This window comes from Sinocyclocheilus rhinocerous, unplaced genomic scaffold (assembly GCF_001515625.1).
Source record: "Sinocyclocheilus rhinocerous isolate Xijiao unplaced genomic scaffold, SAMN03320098_v1.1 scaffold5, whole genome shotgun sequence".
NCBI lineage: Eukaryota > Metazoa > Chordata > Actinopteri > Cypriniformes > Cyprinidae > Sinocyclocheilus > Sinocyclocheilus rhinocerous.
The window spans coordinates 9,808-29,212 of record NW_015661874.1 but is presented as its reverse complement, the minus strand read 5'-3'; the positions used below and the strand labels follow the sequence as shown (position 1 = coordinate 29,212).

The 19,405-nt window shown below is 37.9% G+C and overlaps 2 protein-coding genes across 2 annotated transcripts in view; both read right to left on the bottom strand.

Annotated features, from left to right (window-relative positions):
• eif3ha (eukaryotic translation initiation factor 3, subunit H, a) overlaps nucleotides 1-5,957 on the bottom strand; it is a 75,010-nt gene extending 69,053 nt beyond the window's left edge. Inside the window, exon 1 of the mRNA XM_016536327.1 lies at nucleotides 5,808-5,957. Within this exon, the coding sequence (XP_016391813.1) occupies nucleotides 5,808-5,888 (81 nt within the window). The 5' untranslated portion in view covers nucleotides 5,889-5,957. The remainder of the gene's footprint in view (nucleotides 1-5,807) is intronic.
• Nucleotides 5,958-7,904: 1,947 nt separating this feature from the next.
• Nucleotides 7,905-17,104, bottom strand: LOC107726662 (double-strand-break repair protein rad21 homolog). Its single transcript, XM_016536326.1, has 14 exons — nucleotides 16,990-17,104; nucleotides 15,988-16,174; nucleotides 15,772-15,901; nucleotides 15,575-15,674; nucleotides 15,205-15,311; nucleotides 13,170-13,367; nucleotides 12,969-13,091; nucleotides 11,541-11,672; nucleotides 11,182-11,405; nucleotides 10,948-11,101; nucleotides 9,674-9,819; nucleotides 9,415-9,597; nucleotides 8,683-8,766; nucleotides 7,905-8,607 (listed from the first exon to the last, which is right to left on the bottom strand). The coding sequence occupies exons 2-14, from the start codon at nucleotides 16,129-16,131 to the stop codon at nucleotides 8,416-8,418; spliced, it is 1,917 nt and encodes a 638-aa protein (XP_016391812.1). The 5' UTR covers nucleotides 16,132-16,174; nucleotides 16,990-17,104; the 3' UTR covers nucleotides 7,905-8,415.
• Between the last annotated feature and the right edge of the window lie 2,301 nt (nucleotides 17,105-19,405).

Below are 19,405 nucleotides of genomic sequence, written 5' to 3'. Positions count from 1 at the left end.
AGCATAGAGAAGTTCAAAGCACAAAGTGAAGAGCTATTGATGCGTAGTGTATTAAATGTGCGTTAGTTTATTGAGCCTTTTCTTTTAACAGTTTTAAATTTCAGTTACTGTGCTTGTGACGAACAATTCATAGTGCTCTCTACTCCAGTCTTGTGATCAACGAAACTCCGACGAGCACGAAACTCCAGCAAGATAAATTCCTTTTATGCAAAACCTTTTATCTTTATTTATGTCTGACCGATAACCCGATCCAGCAGAAAATGCCAGTATCGGAGCGATACCGATACTGAATATCGGATCGACGCACCCATTAAAACGTAATCAATCATAAATGAGGATAAAAGTCTAAATTCTATATTAATGCGACAAGACGCTCATGTTTTGTATGATAGACTTCAGACTTTTAAACACAAATGATGTTGACATTTACACTCATTTACATTTTACAAGAGAATATGATGTTTTGAGCAGTGATGTTTTGAGCAGTGTAGAGTAGTGCTTGTTGCTTGTCATTTCTACGATCACAAATGCAGACATGGTTTTATGTTTACGCGGCGCGATGCAACGCAACGCGTAAAAAGACAGTATAAGTCATTATAATCCATAATTATGTTCCCACTGGATGCAACAAATGCCTCGTTTATAATGGGTTTTAATGTTTTTGTCTCGTCGCTCCGGCCGGGACAAGGCATCACAATATGGCAAGGGGCGTAACAGTTCCGTCACACGCTTGAGGTATTCGGCCAATCACAATAGCTGGCCAATCAGAGCACAGCTCGCTTTTCAGACTGATGAGCTTTGTAAAAATCGACGCGTTTCAGAATGGCGGGGCATAGAGGAGAAACAATAATGTACAGTATGTGAAAAATAATGTGTTTTTTTAACCTTAAACCGCATAAACATTTCATTACACCAAATACACAAAATGTTCTTTTTAGCAACATCATATGACCCCTTTAACCAATTGCCTGAGCGGCCTTGCTGACATCAGCTGAAAGGAAAGTAATTTAAGGCAGAGCTAGTTTTTAAATTGTCACGATAAAAGCTCTAGTCCGCTTTATGCAAAAGCATCTCATAACAACCATCAGACAGCAACTGTGATGCCACAATCAGCTCAGATCCGCCGCTGACTTGCCCTGAACCCCCTCCGTCAAACAGGGCGTCAGCGCAGGCCTAAGGAAACTCAGGGGGCTGGCTTTTTTCCCACAGGTTCAAAGTGGCGCTCCACACCCCCTGTTCTTCTCCTCCATCAGCTGGGTGACAATAACAGAATACTTAATGAGGGCATGCGGCATGCGGCATGCGTTCCTGCCGTGGCTGAGCTTTGACTGCTGCACACGGGGGCCTCGCGCAGACTACACAGCCCCATCAAAGCAGCACAACACAGCCTCAACATTTCATGTAATGATCCCCCGTGAACTCAGGAGAATTGCACGCTTGCCAGTTCTATTTTTGATAGGCGCTTTTGTTTTGCAATGACTAGCATTCTCTCTGCGGCGTATTGCGAGTGTTCGTTGGCTTTCTTGTTTTCAAACTTGCCTCAGCTGAGGGGTGACGCAACCCACAAGCCCGAGGCAATCAGGTAAACGCACGAACACGTTCCCCACGGATCACGCTGACGTGAACGTCTGTCCCTGTCAGTTAGCCGAGCAAGGACGCACAGCCATAGCCTGATGACTGTCGTTCTGGTAGGACGAGGTCTATGATCCATCTTCATAAAACAATGACGAAACAAGATCTCTAACAACCGCACGCTAAACCGCCTCTCAAAATGAACAGCCTTTGACAACATTGTAATTGAACAGTTTCACGCCAAGCGTACAAATGAGCTCGTACTTCAGATTTGCAATGCTGGAGGAGAAACCTGCACACGAGAGCTCGAAATAAGGCCTAATAGTTCACTTTTAAGTAATAGTAATAGTTCAAGTTAAGTAATAGGCTTAGATAATGTGAAATGTTAAATAATGACTGGAGAACAAAATAAAACAAAATCTAAAAAATACTGTACTGAAAACAGCAACTAATTGAGCTGTAACTAATTTTTCTTGTTAATTTTTACAAAAAAAATATTTTAACTAAAAAGGATAAAATCATGTACGTATAACGTATATATATATATATATATAAATTTAGATAATGTGAAACGTTAAAAAATGACTGGAGAATAAACTTTCAAGAAAAACAATGAGAAATACTGAACTGATAACCATAACTATTACTGGAACTGTAATTTTCTTGTTAATTTTAACTAAAGGAAAAAATTGTGTGTATATATATATATATATATATATATATATATACAGTGCTGCTTGAATGTTTGTGAACCCTTTAGAATTTTCTATTTTTCTAAATAAATAGGACCCAAAACATAATTAGATTTTCACACAAATCCGGTTCTTCTTTAACCATTCTTTGGTAGAAGGACTTGTGTGCTTGGGACTTAGGACTTTCGTTGTCTTGCTGCATGAATGTTCTATTTTGGTCTCATCCATCCACAAAACATTTCTCCAGTATTCCTCTGGCTTGTCCACATGATTTTTAGCAAACTGCAGACAGGCAGCAATGTTCTTTTTGGAGAGCAGTGGCTTTCTTCTTGCGATTCTGCCATGCACACCATGGTTGCTTAGTGTTCTTGACGTGTGACAACACCGATAATACCGGTATCACCATGGGGGCAGGGACGTTTCCTCTTTTCCCTTCACTTTTAAATAGCTTGCAAAAGCGGTGTGTGCATTTTTACGTTCACTTTCAAATAGCTGCAATTCAGCGTAAAGCAATTGTTTGTTTTTAGTTCGTTTGAATTTTCCATCTTTTCCTCGCTTTCCTTCGCTTTTAAATAGCTGAAAAGCACCATGCGCATTTTACTTTCACTTTCGAATTAGTGGCAATTCGGCGTCAATTGCTTGAATGCAACAACAAAATACAACGTCAAACTCACTTTAGCCTATATATAAAACATAGAACTTTTGTTTGATTGGATTCTCTTTGTCTACTTTCAGGATTTGTGTGAAAATCTAATTATGTTTTGGGTCATATTTATGCAGAAATATAGAAACTTCTAAAGGGTTCACAAACTTTCAGCACTGTATATATATTAACTCTGTATTGATCCTTTGGACAAAAGTTAATAATAGAATAATAAATAGAAAAATATTGTTCCAAAAATACAATTTATGCCAGTACAGTGCAATTTAGATAAAGACGAGATAAAGATAATATATTCTTAGCACAAACAATAAAGGAAAATTCACTGATATTATTTACATATAATCTCATCTGCCTCTGCAAATATCATTTGTGGTTTTCCAAACTTCAAACAATCATGTGGCAAGCGAGAACCTATTGCACAGCGTGTCAATAATGCATCTGAAGTCACAGTTTTTTAATTTAACAAGTGCAAATGAGATTTGAGAACTCCAGTTGAGACGAATAATTACAATTTGAATTATGTATTTCAGACCGTTCCTTTCACAAAGCTATTTTATGGCTTAAGAAGACCTGAAATAAAAGCAAAATATTTCAAATATGCAACTTTTTGGGAGCTTGACTTAATTAATCCAGTCTCTTTATTTGCAAAAGAACAGCTCTGACTGTCTGCTTAATATCTCCTTTTGTGCTCACAGAAGAAAACACTACGACAGGCATTTAAACGTAGGACGGATGAAAACAATGGACAGATGCAAGCGACTGTCCTAGCAAGGTCAATCTACATCCAAAATGCAGTAACTGCACCAGAAAATGACAGGATGTGTTTTTCTTGAGACAACTTCGCCCTCTCTTGGCAGCGATATATAATGCAGTGCACTGCCACATCTGTACTGCATCAACCTCAAACTCAGACAATCTCTTTAATTAAGCAAACCCTTCAGTTCTACTGCGCACCAGGAGATAAACAGCAGGCCGTCCGCATGCATTACTGTGATGATAATTGGAGGGTTTAGACCAAATGCCAAACTACAAACTCTGTACTCAAACTTCAGCCTTTATCTAACGGGAATCACTGGTCCGTATAAGGGAATGCAGGCTAATGGTGTAGAATGACTTCGAAAAACAATCCCAGGAAAATAATGTATGGCACCTAAAGCGAAGTGAAAAACGAGGTCAGCAGCAGCAGCCCAACAGAAATAACAAATGAGAAAAGAAGTTGTAAAGTGCATTAAGCAACTTTTCTACTGTGAAAAAAGTTTTAGACTTTAAGGAATAAACAGCAATTCTGACAAATGTTAGTTTCAGCTAGCTCTTATTATTCTGAAGTCATACACACCACCACACAAGAACACTAGAGCGGATCATATTCATATATTTCAGCCAGACGGACAAAGTGAGCCTTAAATCAATAAACGACATACTGTGCTGGTGATGGTCTCAGACCATATTAATTTTCAATATTTTGAATAATGTTGGTAACCAAACAGTTGCTGGTAGCCACTGACTTCCATGGTATGAAAAAAAAAATGCTATGGAATACTGTGGAAGTCAAAGGGAACCAAAAACTGCTTGGTTACCAATATTCTGTAAAATGTCTTCTTTTATGTTCAGCAGAATAGAGGAATTCATACAGGTTTGGAATAACATGAGGTGAGTAAATGATGACAGAATTTTCATTTTTGGGTGAACTATCCCTTTAACAATAAAACTCGAAAGTGCTTCCAAGAATATCATGGTCTCATATTTTAGAGCATTGTCTGCTCTAAAATATGAGACACCAATGTTTCAGGAGTTTAGGACACAGAATAGGACACATGCTTATTCAATAACGGTTTTATTTCCTATTTGGTTTTATGTATAGCCTATGCTTTATTTCTTAAGATTAGCTGTTTTTTTTTTCCTAGGCATTGTTAGATGCCAGTGTTTCCTGTCATGGTTATGCAAAGATTTGATTTCAAAAATAGTATCATAGCTACTAAACTATTTCTTATGTTTTTTAATCTGTATTTAACCTCAAATCGATCTCACAGTAAAAAGCGGTGCTAAAGTCTGATTTTGTGCTGGCTACGCTTTAAAATTTAATTATTATAATCATAATTCAAGTGATGAAGGATTTTAAAAGTCTGACAGTAATCAGTGTTGAGAACTACTGTAAGGTTAACCCTGCCTGCTTTAACGGTTTCAAAATGATTAACATTTGAAAACATTAGAAATGTAGAAAAGTAATAAGAAAAGTTTTCAGTTGTAATCAGTTACATTACTTAGGCCTAAATAAAGAAATAATTGAAATAGTTACTACACATTACATTTTAAATAGGGTAACTTGTAATCTGTAACCTATTACATTCCCAAAGTAACCTTCCCAACACTAGTAGTAGTAATTGTATATATTGTCATCACTTATTTAAAAATATGTTAAAATGTACCACTGTACTGCCATGGTGCTCTTGTGAGTATCTTGAAGAATAGTAAAAACATAGTAATGGTATACGATGGTATATCATGGGACATTCGTGCACTTTAATGTACTTGTAAGAATACCATAGTAATATAATGGTACGCTGACAAAAACCACTGTACTTTCAGGAAGGACGGATAACGTTACCATAGTAACTTCAGTACCATGGTATATCTCAAAATACCATGGTACAGTGATGGCAGCAGATGGTTGTACCACCACTATACATTTTCGGGGAGTAGAATGTTCAAAGCCCTGGTACTACCTAAACTAATACAACAATAAAATACAGTTTTACTGCGGTATATTTTCAGTGCGCTTCCTGATACAGTGAAGGCTGAGCTCCCCCTAGCAACCTGCAGCTGAACACAACACGAGGCTCCGACAAACAGCCGCTTCACGCGTCAGAATAACCACTCACCAGCCCATCGATCTGGATCTGTTTCACCGGAGAATCCAGTGGATTGGAACCCGAGACAGCTGATTCTTTAAGGCTGCCCATTGTCTAATAAAGAGGGAAAAGGCCAAAGCACGTGCAAGGAGGTTTTTCCGGAACGACGCGACTACTTCCTGTAAGAGGACTTTTACGAGAAGACTTTTACCGTGTCAAAATAAGAGTCGCGATTTAGGAACATAAATGGGTGATTCTCGCGTTTTCGTCCTAAAATTAAAAGCAAAAATACTGCATTGTGATATATTAATCACATAATCATTTAGCAGCTCACACTAGAAGTTAACTGATCAAAAACAGCGCAATGGCTTTATTTAAAATGGAGTACTAGACTACTGTACTGCGTATTTAGCTGTGCATACTGTATACTCCCTAATATTTGCCATTAGCATGTGAAACAATGGATATTACGCAACAGTAAACGTTTGAAACAGTATTATGTTATATTGATGTCAACCCTCATTACGCTGCAGTTATTGTCACCTAAACGAACAAAATTTTATTTAGTGTCTTACTTTACATTTAGTCATTTAGCAGACGCTTTTAGCCAAAGCGACTTACAAATGAGGACATTAATGAAAGCAATCAAATTTTTGATACTTTTGGAGCTTTGGTGTTGCCGACTTTATATAAATTTTTTTCTACTTGTTTTTTAGTCGAGCACCCATTTGAGGTTGATGTTTTTAGCAATCAAAATCAACAAATGCTATAACAAGTCAAATAAAGATGGAAGAGATGTGTTTTTAGCCAATTCCTGAAGATGGCTACGGACTCATTCTCAGTCTGTGTAAGAATGCCAAATAATTAAGAATAACATTGCATTGCGGGAATGAGTATTGATAAGAAGTCAGTCTGCGAATGGATTCATTATAATCGAACCAGAAAATTTCATAGGGAGGCACACTTTTTAAAAAATCTGAGTAACAGACATTCACCCAAACAATAACAACCCGCATTATAACTGAAACGGACCAATTTCTATAAAAAACAGAACACCAATAAAGGATAGTTCAACCTAGAGAAATTTAGATAAATCAGAAAGTCAGAATTATAATTGTATAATAAATAAAAAGAAAACATAGAATACCAAAATATTAGAGAAGCTAGTTTTTTTTTTAAAGAATAGAATTAGAATAGAGAGTGCTAGAGTCAGAGGGTCAAATAAAGATGGAAGAGATGTGTTTTTAGCCGATTCTTGAAGATGGCTAAGGACTCATTCTCAGTCTTTGTGTAAGAATGCCAAATAATTAAGAATAACATTGCATTGCGGGATACAGTATTGATAAGAAGTCAGTCTGCGAATGGATTCATTATAATCGAACCAGAAAATTTCATAGGGAGGCACACTTTTTTAAAAATCTGAGTAACAGACATTCACCCAAACAATAACAACCCGCATTATAACTGAAACGGACCAATTTCTATAAAAAACAGAACACCAATAAAGGATAGTTCAACCTAGAGAAATTTAGATAAATTAATTACTCAAAATCCAGTTGCATTATGCCTACACACTACAAGACCCGGTTTTCTTTTTACAACATGTTCCTGCAGCAGAGGTATGTTGTTTTTTGTCCAGTTCTGAGTTCTACAAACTCGTGAATGCTCTCTTTATAACAAAGCAAGCATAGACACGATGTAAATAAGAGATTCACTGTGTGAGAGGAAAAATTCAAAATGCCCACCTCAGTGAGTATTCACTTTAACAGTCGATGCAAGTAAGCACTGTGCGTTGTACACTCACTCATACACACACACACACACAGAACTCTAAAAAGGATTTATGCTCCTCAGGTGGTAACTCAACCTCACATTAAAAGCCCTGTACAATTAATTACATCCTGCAGCTTATTTATTGTTTGTTGCATGTTTGTTTAAGTTTTTTTTTTTGTGGCTCTTTCTGAAAAATGCTTTAACAAAAAAATGGAGGGAAATGGTTCTTTGGTCAAAAAAGGTTCCCGACACCTGACCTAGGTTGAAATTCATATTTTTGTGTTAAAAACCATAGATCCCAATCAAATACAAACACTAAAGAACAACGTAAAATCAGAGGAATGGAGGAAACACTTTTTTTCAAATCAATATCAAAATTTAATCACAAGTGCATAAAAATTCCAATTGTATGCAGGAGTTTAACAAACCTTTAATAACCATAATTGCCATTAAAAGAGAGATACAAAACATTGAACTATTGTGTTGTTAAATCCACTTGGGTTTCCAAAAATAAACCTTTGTCTCTCAATTGTGACATTATTAAAAAGTTAAAATGTACACATAACTAACTCTACTTAAATGTAAAACTTGCTGGGGTAGCGCTTATAAAGGAAAATAAAAACAGAACAATGGGGGGGGGAAAAAGTAGTGAAACTGAACAATCCCAATGGCTTTGACAATATTGAGGTCCAACATGTACTAACAAATAACACCTATGTGGGTACAATGTCTTCATGATCTATTGGATGTGACTCAAAACCTTTAAAATTGGCCCCAAAGGACAAAAACTGATACAAAAAGCAACAGTAGCAAAACAAAACTGTTAAATACAACTACTAAAAACTAAAAAATAGAGAGTATGCATCTATACAATATGGAACCGCGGTCCTGGCGTGGCGATTATGTCGCTGTACGGCTCGGTCTGCGTCAGCTCGATGGCCTGCTGTTTCTTCAGCACCAAGAAGCTGTAAAACTTGGCTGCTGCCTGTTTCTTGTTGTTGTTTATGCACAGCTCGAGCAGGCTGATGGACTGGGCTCCAGTTTTAGCCACCACACGCTGCCAAAACAGAAGAAAATGAGGAAACGTGTTTTGAACATTTTTCTTGTGAAGATATATGGTCCAAATACAAACCTGAAGACCGTGAAGCATCTGCTGAGTTCTCTTGTTCCACCGTCGCTCCTCTTGGTCCTGGTCTCCTCCTTGTCCCTCCTCACCCTGTTGATTAAAGCACATTGAACAATTATCAGTAACATATGGAAGCTTGTTTCTGCAAGGGGGCGGGGGGGGAAAGAGTAATTGCGAGATATAATCTCAGACTGACTTTTCCTTGCATTTTTCCCCCTCAGAATTACAAGAAACTCAGAATTGTGAGATATGAAGTCAGAATTCTATTAGAATTATGTTTTGTTTTTGCCATGACATTAAAAAAAGAACTAAGTAGTCAGAATTGCAAGACCAACTCAGAATTTGACATTTTCCCCCCAGAATTGCAAAATTTTAAGTCAGAATTGCAAGATATAAACTCGCAATTGAGCGAAAAAAAAAATCAAATTGCAAGTTTATCTTTACAAACCAATTGCAAATATTTCTTCTCGCAATCGAGTTATGTCCCAACTCAGAATTCTGACTTTTTCTCTAAATCCTGAATTCATAATTCTGTTTTTCCCACCACAAAAATAAAAAGGTAACTGCTACTCTCATAATCCTGACTTTTTTCTTAGAATTCTGAGGAAAAAGTCTGAATTGTGAGATATAAACTATATAAAAAGTCACAATTCTTTCCGATGTGGGATCGGGCTTCCATAGTAATGGCAAAGTCAAAATGAGACATTTTCTTCCACCTTTCAATGACAAACGTCTCACCTCTTCGTCGCTGTCGTCCTTGTCTTTCTCCTTGCTTTTGTCGTCTAATAGGTCCAGCTCTGGTACCAGTCTAGAGAGGTCAGTGCAGTCCTCAGGAGGAAGATCCACCTGGGGCATGTCGAGCTGTTGGGAAAGGACCGACTGATCCACGGGTTGAAGCGTCTGATCCAACACTCCCATTTGCTGGAATGACAATTGAGCACCATTAGGCTACATTCCAAAACCTTTACAAAGCAGCATGATTATCTGGTTGACTTACAGGCAAAGCTGCATCTTTCTCAAGCGACTTGCGCTTGACTCCACGCTGGCGAGATGGAGGTGGCATCATGGACTCGTCCAGAGCGGTTCTGCTGCCCTCCATAGAAGAAGCCTGCAGCATACTGGGCTCCTCCATGATGGTCTGATCTGTAGGGCACAAGTAGGAGACTTTAACTTGAGGCTTTCAAATGACTATGACACAACTGTGTTAAGCCAGGGGTTTTCAAACTTTTTAGCCATGGACCCCCAAATATGATCCTCCTCATTCAAGAGATCCCCATTCTAAAATTTAAAAGGCAACTATATTTTTAAACGTATAAAGACTAGGGATATTCTCATTAACTAAAACCATGAAAAAAAAAAAATACTTTTCCCTACTTGAAATAAAATGTAATGTTAACTGTATATAATAAAAAAAATAAAAAAAACAGGGGTTTTCAAACTTTTTAGCCATGGACCCCCAAATATGATCCTCCTCATTCAAGAGATCCCCATTCTAAAATTTAAAAGGCAACTATATTTTTAAACGTATAAAGACTAGGGATATTCTCATTAACTAAAACCATGAAAAAAAAAAATACTTTTCCCTACTTGAAATAAAATGTAATGTTAACTGTATATAATAAAAAAAATAAAAAAATTTTTTTTTATTTCAGCTAGTTGCCATTTTTGTTTAGTTTAAGTTAACTAGAACATTAATAAATACTATATGGACATTTAAAAAAAACACACAAATGATAAACACAACAATATTACTAAAACTTTAAAATAAAACCCAGTATATATAAATCAAATCTTAAATCATATATGTATCTCTCTCAACTATACTAAAATAACCAATTAAGACTAAATTTATATTGTGAAAAATAAATATTATATATGTATAAAATATTACTAATATTTAGTTACATTATGTGTTTTCTACTCCTTATAGTGCTGTACTGTTAAATGTATTTGAAATCTATTTTTCTTATTTACATATAAAATATTTTTATTATCCATTTTAATCATTTTTTTAATCTCTTTTTATTTTTAACATTTTTACACTTTTCTATTTTCATTATCATGTGTTTTCTAGATACTACAATACTGTACTATTTATTTAAATACATTTGTATTATTTATTTGAATACTTTTTATTCAGTTAAACTTATTTTACTTATTTGTTTTCACCTGTCACTCACTTGTGGTCCCCAGACCCCAGTTTGAAAACCCATCTGTTAAGCTACAGCAGTCGTGCTTATATAACCACTCAACAGCAAGTCAAGAGCTTACCAATCACTTCACTCCTGTGACCCAGCACCTCCTCTCTAGGCACTTCTGGGTTCTCCAGCTCCTTCAGGAAGTCCTCCAGGCTGTCGGCCTCTCCTCCCTTCCTCCTCTTCCTCAGCTCATCAGGCACCAGTGGAGTCAAGCAGCGAGTAAACATCTACAACAGACACATTTCCCGTTAATTTAGCCCTGAGCTTTATCACACTGATGTTACAGTGACGTAAGATCAACCATCACCTTCAGCAGTCGGCCGTTCCAGAGAGGCTGAGCCGGCAATGAGAACAGCTTCTCTACACCACCAGTTTCCTTCCACATCATCAGTTTCTTAGTAGGAGGAGCCAAATCCAGCGTGGTGACGATATCGGAGTAGTCGCTCAACTGAGCGCGGATGGTCTTACTGTCCAACTCCTTCAGACTGTCGACAATGAGCTTTCTCTTTCTCTTAGCCTTGGTCTCTTTCACTAAGAGCACACCACAAGTGTTGTATTAATTCATATTCAGGCCACAAAAATCATAATATAGATAGTTGAAACAAGCTATGAGACTGAGATCCATTTGATCATTTAATTCAATGTAAATTTTTTGTTCATTTTTACCAGTAATGTCAATGGGCTCAAGAGCAAAAGCTTCGTCTTCATTGGGCACCAGAGTGGTCTGTTCTGTCTGGTCTGTGGTGTTGGGAAGAGGCTCCACTGGTCCAGAGTCTGGACTGTCAAGACCGGCAGCAGCTGAAATGATAATGTAGACACATTATGAGAGTAAATGACTTTACACTTGTGTTTGCTGTTCATATTTGTTTAAAAATGCAAAAAAAAACATTTCAAATATACTTATTTCTTGCTCACAAATTCATCATAGAAAACGTTACTACAGAAAAGACCCTTTATTCCCTCATTATTGTGAATCAGGGTTTTTAAATATATAAACAACTTAGATTTTTGTGACATGGAAAGGTTTGTTCAAGTTGTCTAATGGTAAAACACCAAGAAATGATTTGTTAGAAAAGAAAAATACTTGGTAAAACTATTTTATAATATCCTTGTTACATACTTACTATAGTACTAACAGTACAAAATGCATTATTACAAGCAACTAACCCTAAACCAAACTCTAACCCTATAACTAAGTATATTTTGTTAATTAAACTTACTCGGCATTTAAAGGCAGGGTATGTGATTTTTCAAAAACACTTTAGAAAACTGATTCGGGCCGAATCGCAAAACAAACTTGTAGCCAATCAGCAATAAGGGGCGTGTCTACTCGTGATGTGGAGGAGAGCGCGTTCAGTGCATGGGACGGACATTAGCTGAGCCGAGCGACAGAAAGATGGGGATGGCGGATAAAAAACAAAAGAGGGAAAATGTCTGCGGAACGATAAGGCAAGAAGTAGGACCCGTGTAAATATCGGATCAGCTTTCCAGCGCTGGAGAGAACTCAAGGAGCGGAGGCCTGTGATCGGACGCCGAGGTTGCTTTGTTTCTTCTCAGTAGGTGAGTAACACCGTGTCTACAACAGCTAAAGTCTGCCTACACTGGACGCGATCAAACGACCGTTGAAAACCATTTGAAATTTGTGTCAGCACGTCATAAATAGAACCCGGCAGCAGTTTTCTGTCGGGGATTTGTTGCGCCGCGCCGCTCACGTCCGTAGACACGGTGTAACATTGGTTTTGCTTTGTTTCACAGAACTAATCGTTGCCTGGGTTGTGTACGTATATGTGGGGCGGAGCTATTAAAATAGGGGCAAGACCCTTTTGGGGTAGGGGCGTGTTTGTTTTGGTGATTTCAAATATCAACATTGGCTACCAGAAATCACTTACTCTGCCTTTAATTGTATAACCTTAAAATGAAATGTAACCATTTTTTTAATGTAGAGAATTAACATGAATACAAAAAAACTTTTAATTTATACATTTCCATAAAAACTTGATATGGCAGGGAAAATTTCAATAAACATTTTTTTACTTCATAATCCACATTTCTAGTTATTTTATAGAAACGAGCTATTTTGTAGGATTTACTTACGAGAAAAAGCATCAAAGTCGTCGTCATCATCACCGTGGTCTTGAGGCATCATCACACTGTCTGTGATAGCTGGAGGATCATCGAATATACCACCACCATCCTCATTGCTCAGAATCTTATCCACTGAAATTGAGCAGACACAGGGTTTAGTATCACATCATCATATGAACACTATACAAGTCAAATCAAATTGGAACTTACTCAGAATTCCACCATCACTGTTTTCCAGGTTGTTCTCCCCAAAGTCGTCATAGTCAAGGTTGGTTGATTTGTCAGGGAGGTGAGCGGGACCAGGCTCAGCTTCCAGAAGCAGGGTGGCGGCAGAGGATCCATGGATGATGTCCACCTCAAAAGCATTCTCTTCCCTCATTATCTCACGATCATCCATGCCAAAGTCACCTGATATGACATTACCAGCATTAAGTTATGGAGAACATGGATCACGTGACTCACTAGAATAAATCGTGTTTCCCACACACAGACTGCTCAGATGGGGTGCCCAGGTATCACAATAATCCACAAGACTCCAGTCCACCAATTATCTTGTAGTAAAGTGAAAAGCTGCATGTTTCTAAGAAACAAAACCATTATTAAGGCATTTTAACTTTAAACCATCACTATACCAGTCCAAAATCTATAACAATGCTTCCTCCAGTGAAAAAGCCCATCTCTTGTTGTCCTCTCACATCAAAATCCACCCACATTTGCCTTCGCTTGTAAACGGTGCTTGATCTGTGCATATTTCTCTCCTGATTCAGACAAGGTGAAATTTTCACTGGAGAAAGCAGCCGAAAGCAATGGTTTGAAGTTAAAAACATCTTTATGGATTTCTTACAAACATGCAACTTTTCATTTTTGGGTGAACTATTCCTCTGATTGAGATATGAAAAGAAATGGTCTATTTTAATATAAAAATGTTATAACGTTTTGTAATAAGAATTTAATAGAGCTATAAATAGAAATCAGTTTAAAGGTGCAATAGGTGATTGTCTTCAGAAACATTTTTTGTTATGCTGGTTGAAAGTCTCTTCACATCCGGATAGCAATCATTAAGTTAAGTGGTCTAAATGTATTTATCTGTATTTATATATTCTGTGGAAGGCGTAGGACCAAGAAATGTTTGTCCAATCAAAAAGCTCGGTCCGAGCGTTTTAATTGGCTTTCCTACCTGCCTGTGTTCGCGCAGACAGGATACGTCATCAGCGCGTTCACGCACGTTGTGCAGACAGAGCGAGAATGGCAGACAAACATCAACAAGCCGATCTTCCTTCATGGTATTGTAGTAGTTTTACTAACTGTATTATAAAGTTTTCTCACCGGTGAATGATACACGATGTAGCCCAGCGGTTCCCAATTCCAGTCCTCGCGCAAGGGAAGCAGGGGAAATCCGTTGAAGTTTACGTCACTTCAGAACATTCATTCATGGATTTGTGCTGCGCAGCGTTTTCACACACAGACAAAACTTACTAGAGAAGTGTGAAATAATATACCTCTGTAAATAAATACTATTTAAATTCACGTCTCGCACACTTTAATGCCCTTTGTATGGAACATATACGCTCGCTTCGAACTGGAATCATGGCGGAATATCCGGTGATGTACACTTCCCAGGGCACTCACGGTCAAGTAGAACAAACGTCGCACATGATAAGAGATACATATGAAATGTGCAGAGCAGGAGGGCGCAAGGATTGGAATTGGGAACCGCTGATGTAGCCTATTGTAATGTTGTCTCTGGTGTTCTGGTCTGTGAGCGTAAATGCATTCAGGGGGCGTTGGACGGCGAAGGGAGGGGGGGTGGGACGTTCGCTTTCAGTGCTATCAGGCTAAAGTTAGCATTTTCCAAGATCTCCTACTACACCTTTAATATTGACTTTCAGTGTTTATTTCCTACACAGTGTTCATTGCTCCCTACTCCCTGAGCGGGGTAAATCCGTTGAAGTTTACTTCACTTTGGAACATGGGCTGGAATTGGGAACCGCTGATGTAGCCTATTGTAATGTTGTCTCTGGTGTTCTGGTCTGTGAGCGTAAATGCATTCAGGGGGCGTTGGACGGCGATTGCAGGGAGGGTGGGACGTTCGCTTTCAGTGCTATCAGGCTAAAGTTAGCATTTTCCAAGATCTCCTACTGCACCTTTAAGTTTTAATTTAGAAAATACATAATTAATGTAATTAATCTACTAACACAAATATATTTCAGATCCGTGGGGAAACTAAAAGCTTATGAGTTTTTACCAAAGTCATTGTCGGCCATGAGACTGATGTTTCCTACTTCCTCCCTCATGGTGATCTCTTCAACACGACTCTGGTTCAGGGTGAACTGCTGTGCTACATCTATATCACTGAAATAGAGGGATTTAGGAATTTATCAATCATAAATGCAAAGTCACACTCAGGAGGAGTCCTTTACAACGGAAGAAATGCTTAGAGCATAACTAACAAAAATTCACATAGATGATTTTAAAATTCCAGGACCACTGTGAAGTTTTATACAGAAAGCAAAGTGACACCAATTACACTGTAAATATTTCATACACTGTCTGTGTATTAACGTACACCAAACATCTTGTGTTAAAAGCAACAGAAGACAACAAGTGCTCCTTACTCCAGATCAGGAAGGGGCTGGTCAAAATCATGGAACTCCTCTGGTAAGGTGATGGCGTTGTACGCAGCCTCACGGTTGTCTTCTGGCAGATCAACAACACCTACAAAACACAATGCATTCTAGTTAATACAGACAGTCAAACCCAGGTGACTTTGAAATCTATAGATTTCACAAAAATTTGCAATTAGATTCACTACCTGGGCGGAAAGCCATTTTGATCTTGATAAACGCTTCATTGCAATCAGCCAGAAGATATTTGGCTTTTCTATGGTAGATCCTCACCACACCCAAGAGAAGATGGCCAGATGTACGCAGAGCCATTTTCACCTATTTTAACAGTAACAAAACAGAATTAACATATGCATTGACACACACTATCAAAAAGAAAACAAGCAGCAGCGTTAAAGACGTACCTTTGGTGAAATGATGCTTTCCACGCTGCTCTCCAGGTTGCATTCAAAGACGTGTGCTTTTGTCAGCTTTTTGTCCCAATGGGCCGCCAGCCAGATCTTGGCCAGCGGCCCACGTTTACTGAGGACGAAGTGGGCGTAAAACATTGCCCTGGTGTCTGGTCAAGGCTCCGAGATCTCTCTGCTACACCTGGAAAGAGACACAAGAGTATTCCTTCAAAACTTAAGAGCATAGTAATGTCTTAAAACCTATGCACTGAAACATGATTACCTAGGCAGCAATTTAAGCACCATTGGCAACTCACTAGGTTTTGAGATACAGAATACACGAGAATGATAGAATGCATAATTTATACTGCACAACCAGCCAACGAAATGCACATACAAGCAAAAGTCAAATCGTGTGCAAGACTCTAAGTGAATAATATTTGCAGCAAATCTAAACCTTTGTTTTTAGTCTGAGTTACTAGTCAGATGCATTACATTAATAGCATTTAAAAGCATTGCCCGCCTTTACACCAACATTAAAACGTGGAGGCTAGGTAACGTTATAACACAGTTGCACGCCACCAAAACGCCGTATTATCCCATGCAGCTTTTTTTTTTTTTAAAGTCGAATACACGCGAAATATAGAAAAATACATTAATAAAGATGGAAAAGAGTTGCGCTAATTTTCACCCAAGCGTTTGGCTAAGTTGTTGATTAGCAAGCTACGCTACTTACCCATAAAATAACCAATAAATATATCACTTCTAAGCTGTAAGTGGCAGAGTTTATTTTTCTAGATCATAAACATCGAAAACAAGTTAGAAACCAATAATAGTTATAATTTTAACAATAACGTTACCTGCAAAGACAAATTATTTTCAAGCTATCGTTAGCAATTAGCATTAGCCAACTGTTGATTAGCAACAGCACGTAAGCGTCAAATTTCACCCTCCCGCTCATATATTCCACTTCACAAGCATATTTATCCGCAACAACACACATTTTCCGGAACGTACCATTCAAAATATGTTATCCGTGTTGATTATGGTTAGTCTATTCTCTCCCCTCCTGCGGAGAGAAGTTAGCAACAGTTTCCTCTCATTGAATCCGACAAAGATGGCGCGCGCTCTCGGCGGGATGTTTACAGTCAAAATTTGGCGGTGGGAGGAGCTTGGTTAGTGATTGACAGGAAGCGGCTGCAGGGGGGGTGGCGGAAGGTGGGGCTTAGCTGGTGATTGACAGGACGTGGCTGTAGTGGAGCCCAGAGCCATGGAAAGAGAGAGTTGCGTCAACGGAAGTCCAAAACGCTCGATCATCACGTGATTCACGTAAACCTCAACTAGTTCCAGGAAGTTCATAGCGGGCAATTTAAATACATTGAGTTGGAGAGACAGAACTGTGATTTTTGATAATTAGTAGACAATAAAATAATTTATTTACATTATTTATAAAATAATGTATACGTAGTATATATATATAGATGTAGTTATATTAGTGTTGTTTTTAAAAGATAAAATCTGCTACTATTTGAGGATTAATGTGCAAGGTAACTTCAGCCTCTCTATATAAATATAATTATATGTGTGTGTGTGTTCTTACAACTTGCTTGTTAGTCAAGTTCAATCACAAATATACCTGTTCATTGTCGTTTTACTAATCTCATGGTAAATGTTAAGTTTGTTGTCTTAGAAAATTCGTTCCAAATAAATGAAGATATTTTATTAAGTGAAACCTAGTCTTGTTCAATGTGTTTGATTCTTGTGCACCCCTCAGTTATTAAAATATAAAAATATATTTGTAGTATATTCCAATTTAAAACAACTTAAAACATTTGTACACATTTAATCATATATTTTATGTATGTTGACTTTTGTTATGCACTTATTTACAGCAATCGGTTTATACATTTATAATAAACTGTAAAGCATGTTGTCCTTGAACAGTCTCCACTATAGTTTGCTGTGCTGCATGGGAGTGCTCCAGTCACTCACAGAAAGGAGTGTGAATGTATGGTTTCCCTACTGATCTGGAGAGGAGAAAAAAAATGATGCATCAAGTTTTGTTCAATTCACATTTATTTGTATAGCACTTTTTAATATACACATTGTTTCAAAGCAGCTCTACAGAAAATGAATGTTTCTACATTACAAATAAGAGTTCTGTTAACAGGTGTAACTGTGCCAAAGTAATGGTAGAAATGATCTAAAATTAGGCTATACAAATCATGCAGTTAAGTAACGTCATGTATTCAGAAACAGTTAAATATATACAGAAACAATGAACAAATTAAAGCAATGGTTACATGATGTGATCATGTTGATTACAATGCAAGGAAAATGTAGCAGTTTTGTATGTTTATTCAGAGTCAGCTTCATCTGAAGTCCTCTCAAGGGTTGGCGTCATCTCTTCACAGGTGTTGGGTCATCTGAAGTCTTCGTAAGAGGCTGGATATAGTCAGCAGGAGCAATCTATAGATTACACCAACAAAATGTGATGTAATCATACAAGGGAACTGGCACTTTTTCACAAAGAGCAGGGAAAGACTTGCCAAAACCAGAGACTCATTGTGAGGGTGCTGTCTCTTTACAGGGAGTCTTCAGGTGGTTCTTGTTCTGAAAGCAAGATAGCGAAGGAGAAAAACACAGGAGAAATGGTTAAGTGATGCTCCATCACATTGCAGTCCTGTGGCATCTGCTCCTTCAACACAGTGCTTATTTAGTAGCTAAGACGTTTAAGTATAAAATACAGTAATAATGTACAGGTTTACTGTAATTACTTCTATAATATAGTAGATATTATAATATTATATAATACATTTTTGGAAATTTAGCCTAGCATGATTCTGAAATGAAAACTGCTCACCTACATTAAACTTTTCATTCTCACTTTGGTCCATCTGCATCCTTTGCAATATATCTAAGTCTATTTAATAACTCCCCACCAGCAAAATCACTTTTAAATTACACAACGATGGATGAAACTGCATGAAGAGAATGAATAACATCCCGTAAATCTACTAATTAAGTGAGGAATAATCTAATAATCATCTGTTTTAATGCACAGGGTAATTTGATTAGCTGTGCTGATAATATACTATGTTGTTCTATAAATGTCATACCTTTCAAAAGTTCACATCACAGCGGTCTCTTCTGCTGCATCTCTACGGCGCTGATAGTATGAGCGCTAACTTCCGGGAACTATTGAGCGGCCACGATCCGCCATTGCTGTAAAAAAACTGGTCCATTGGAGTGAACGGAGTTGTCACAACTCTCTCTCTCTACAGCTCTGGCCTGACCTAGGCGGCTGGTCCCGTTTTGCTCTCGCGGTACTTTGAATGCACATGTGATCGTAGGGCGGCTGCAGCGCCGATCAAAGTTGGACAAAAGTATTTTAATGTAACCAGAATGCATTGTTTTTGACAGGCGGCAGCCG

What these genes read in the sequence shown, in the direction of transcription:
- LOC107726662 (XM_016536326.1), bottom strand. Translation starts at nt 16,131, where the DNA reads ATGTTTTACGCCCACTTCGTCCTCAGTAAACGTGGGCCGCTGGCCAAG. An exon ending in CAGCCCCTTCCTGATCTGGA is followed by an intron (nt 15,312 to 15,574) that starts GTAAGGAGCACT and finishes CCTCTATTTCAG; the next exon opens with TGATATAGATGTAGCACAGC. An exon ending in TGAGCCCATTGACATTACTG is followed by an intron (nt 11,406 to 11,540) that starts GTAAAAATGAAC and finishes GTGTGCTCTTAG; the next exon opens with TGAAAGAGACCAAGGCTAAG.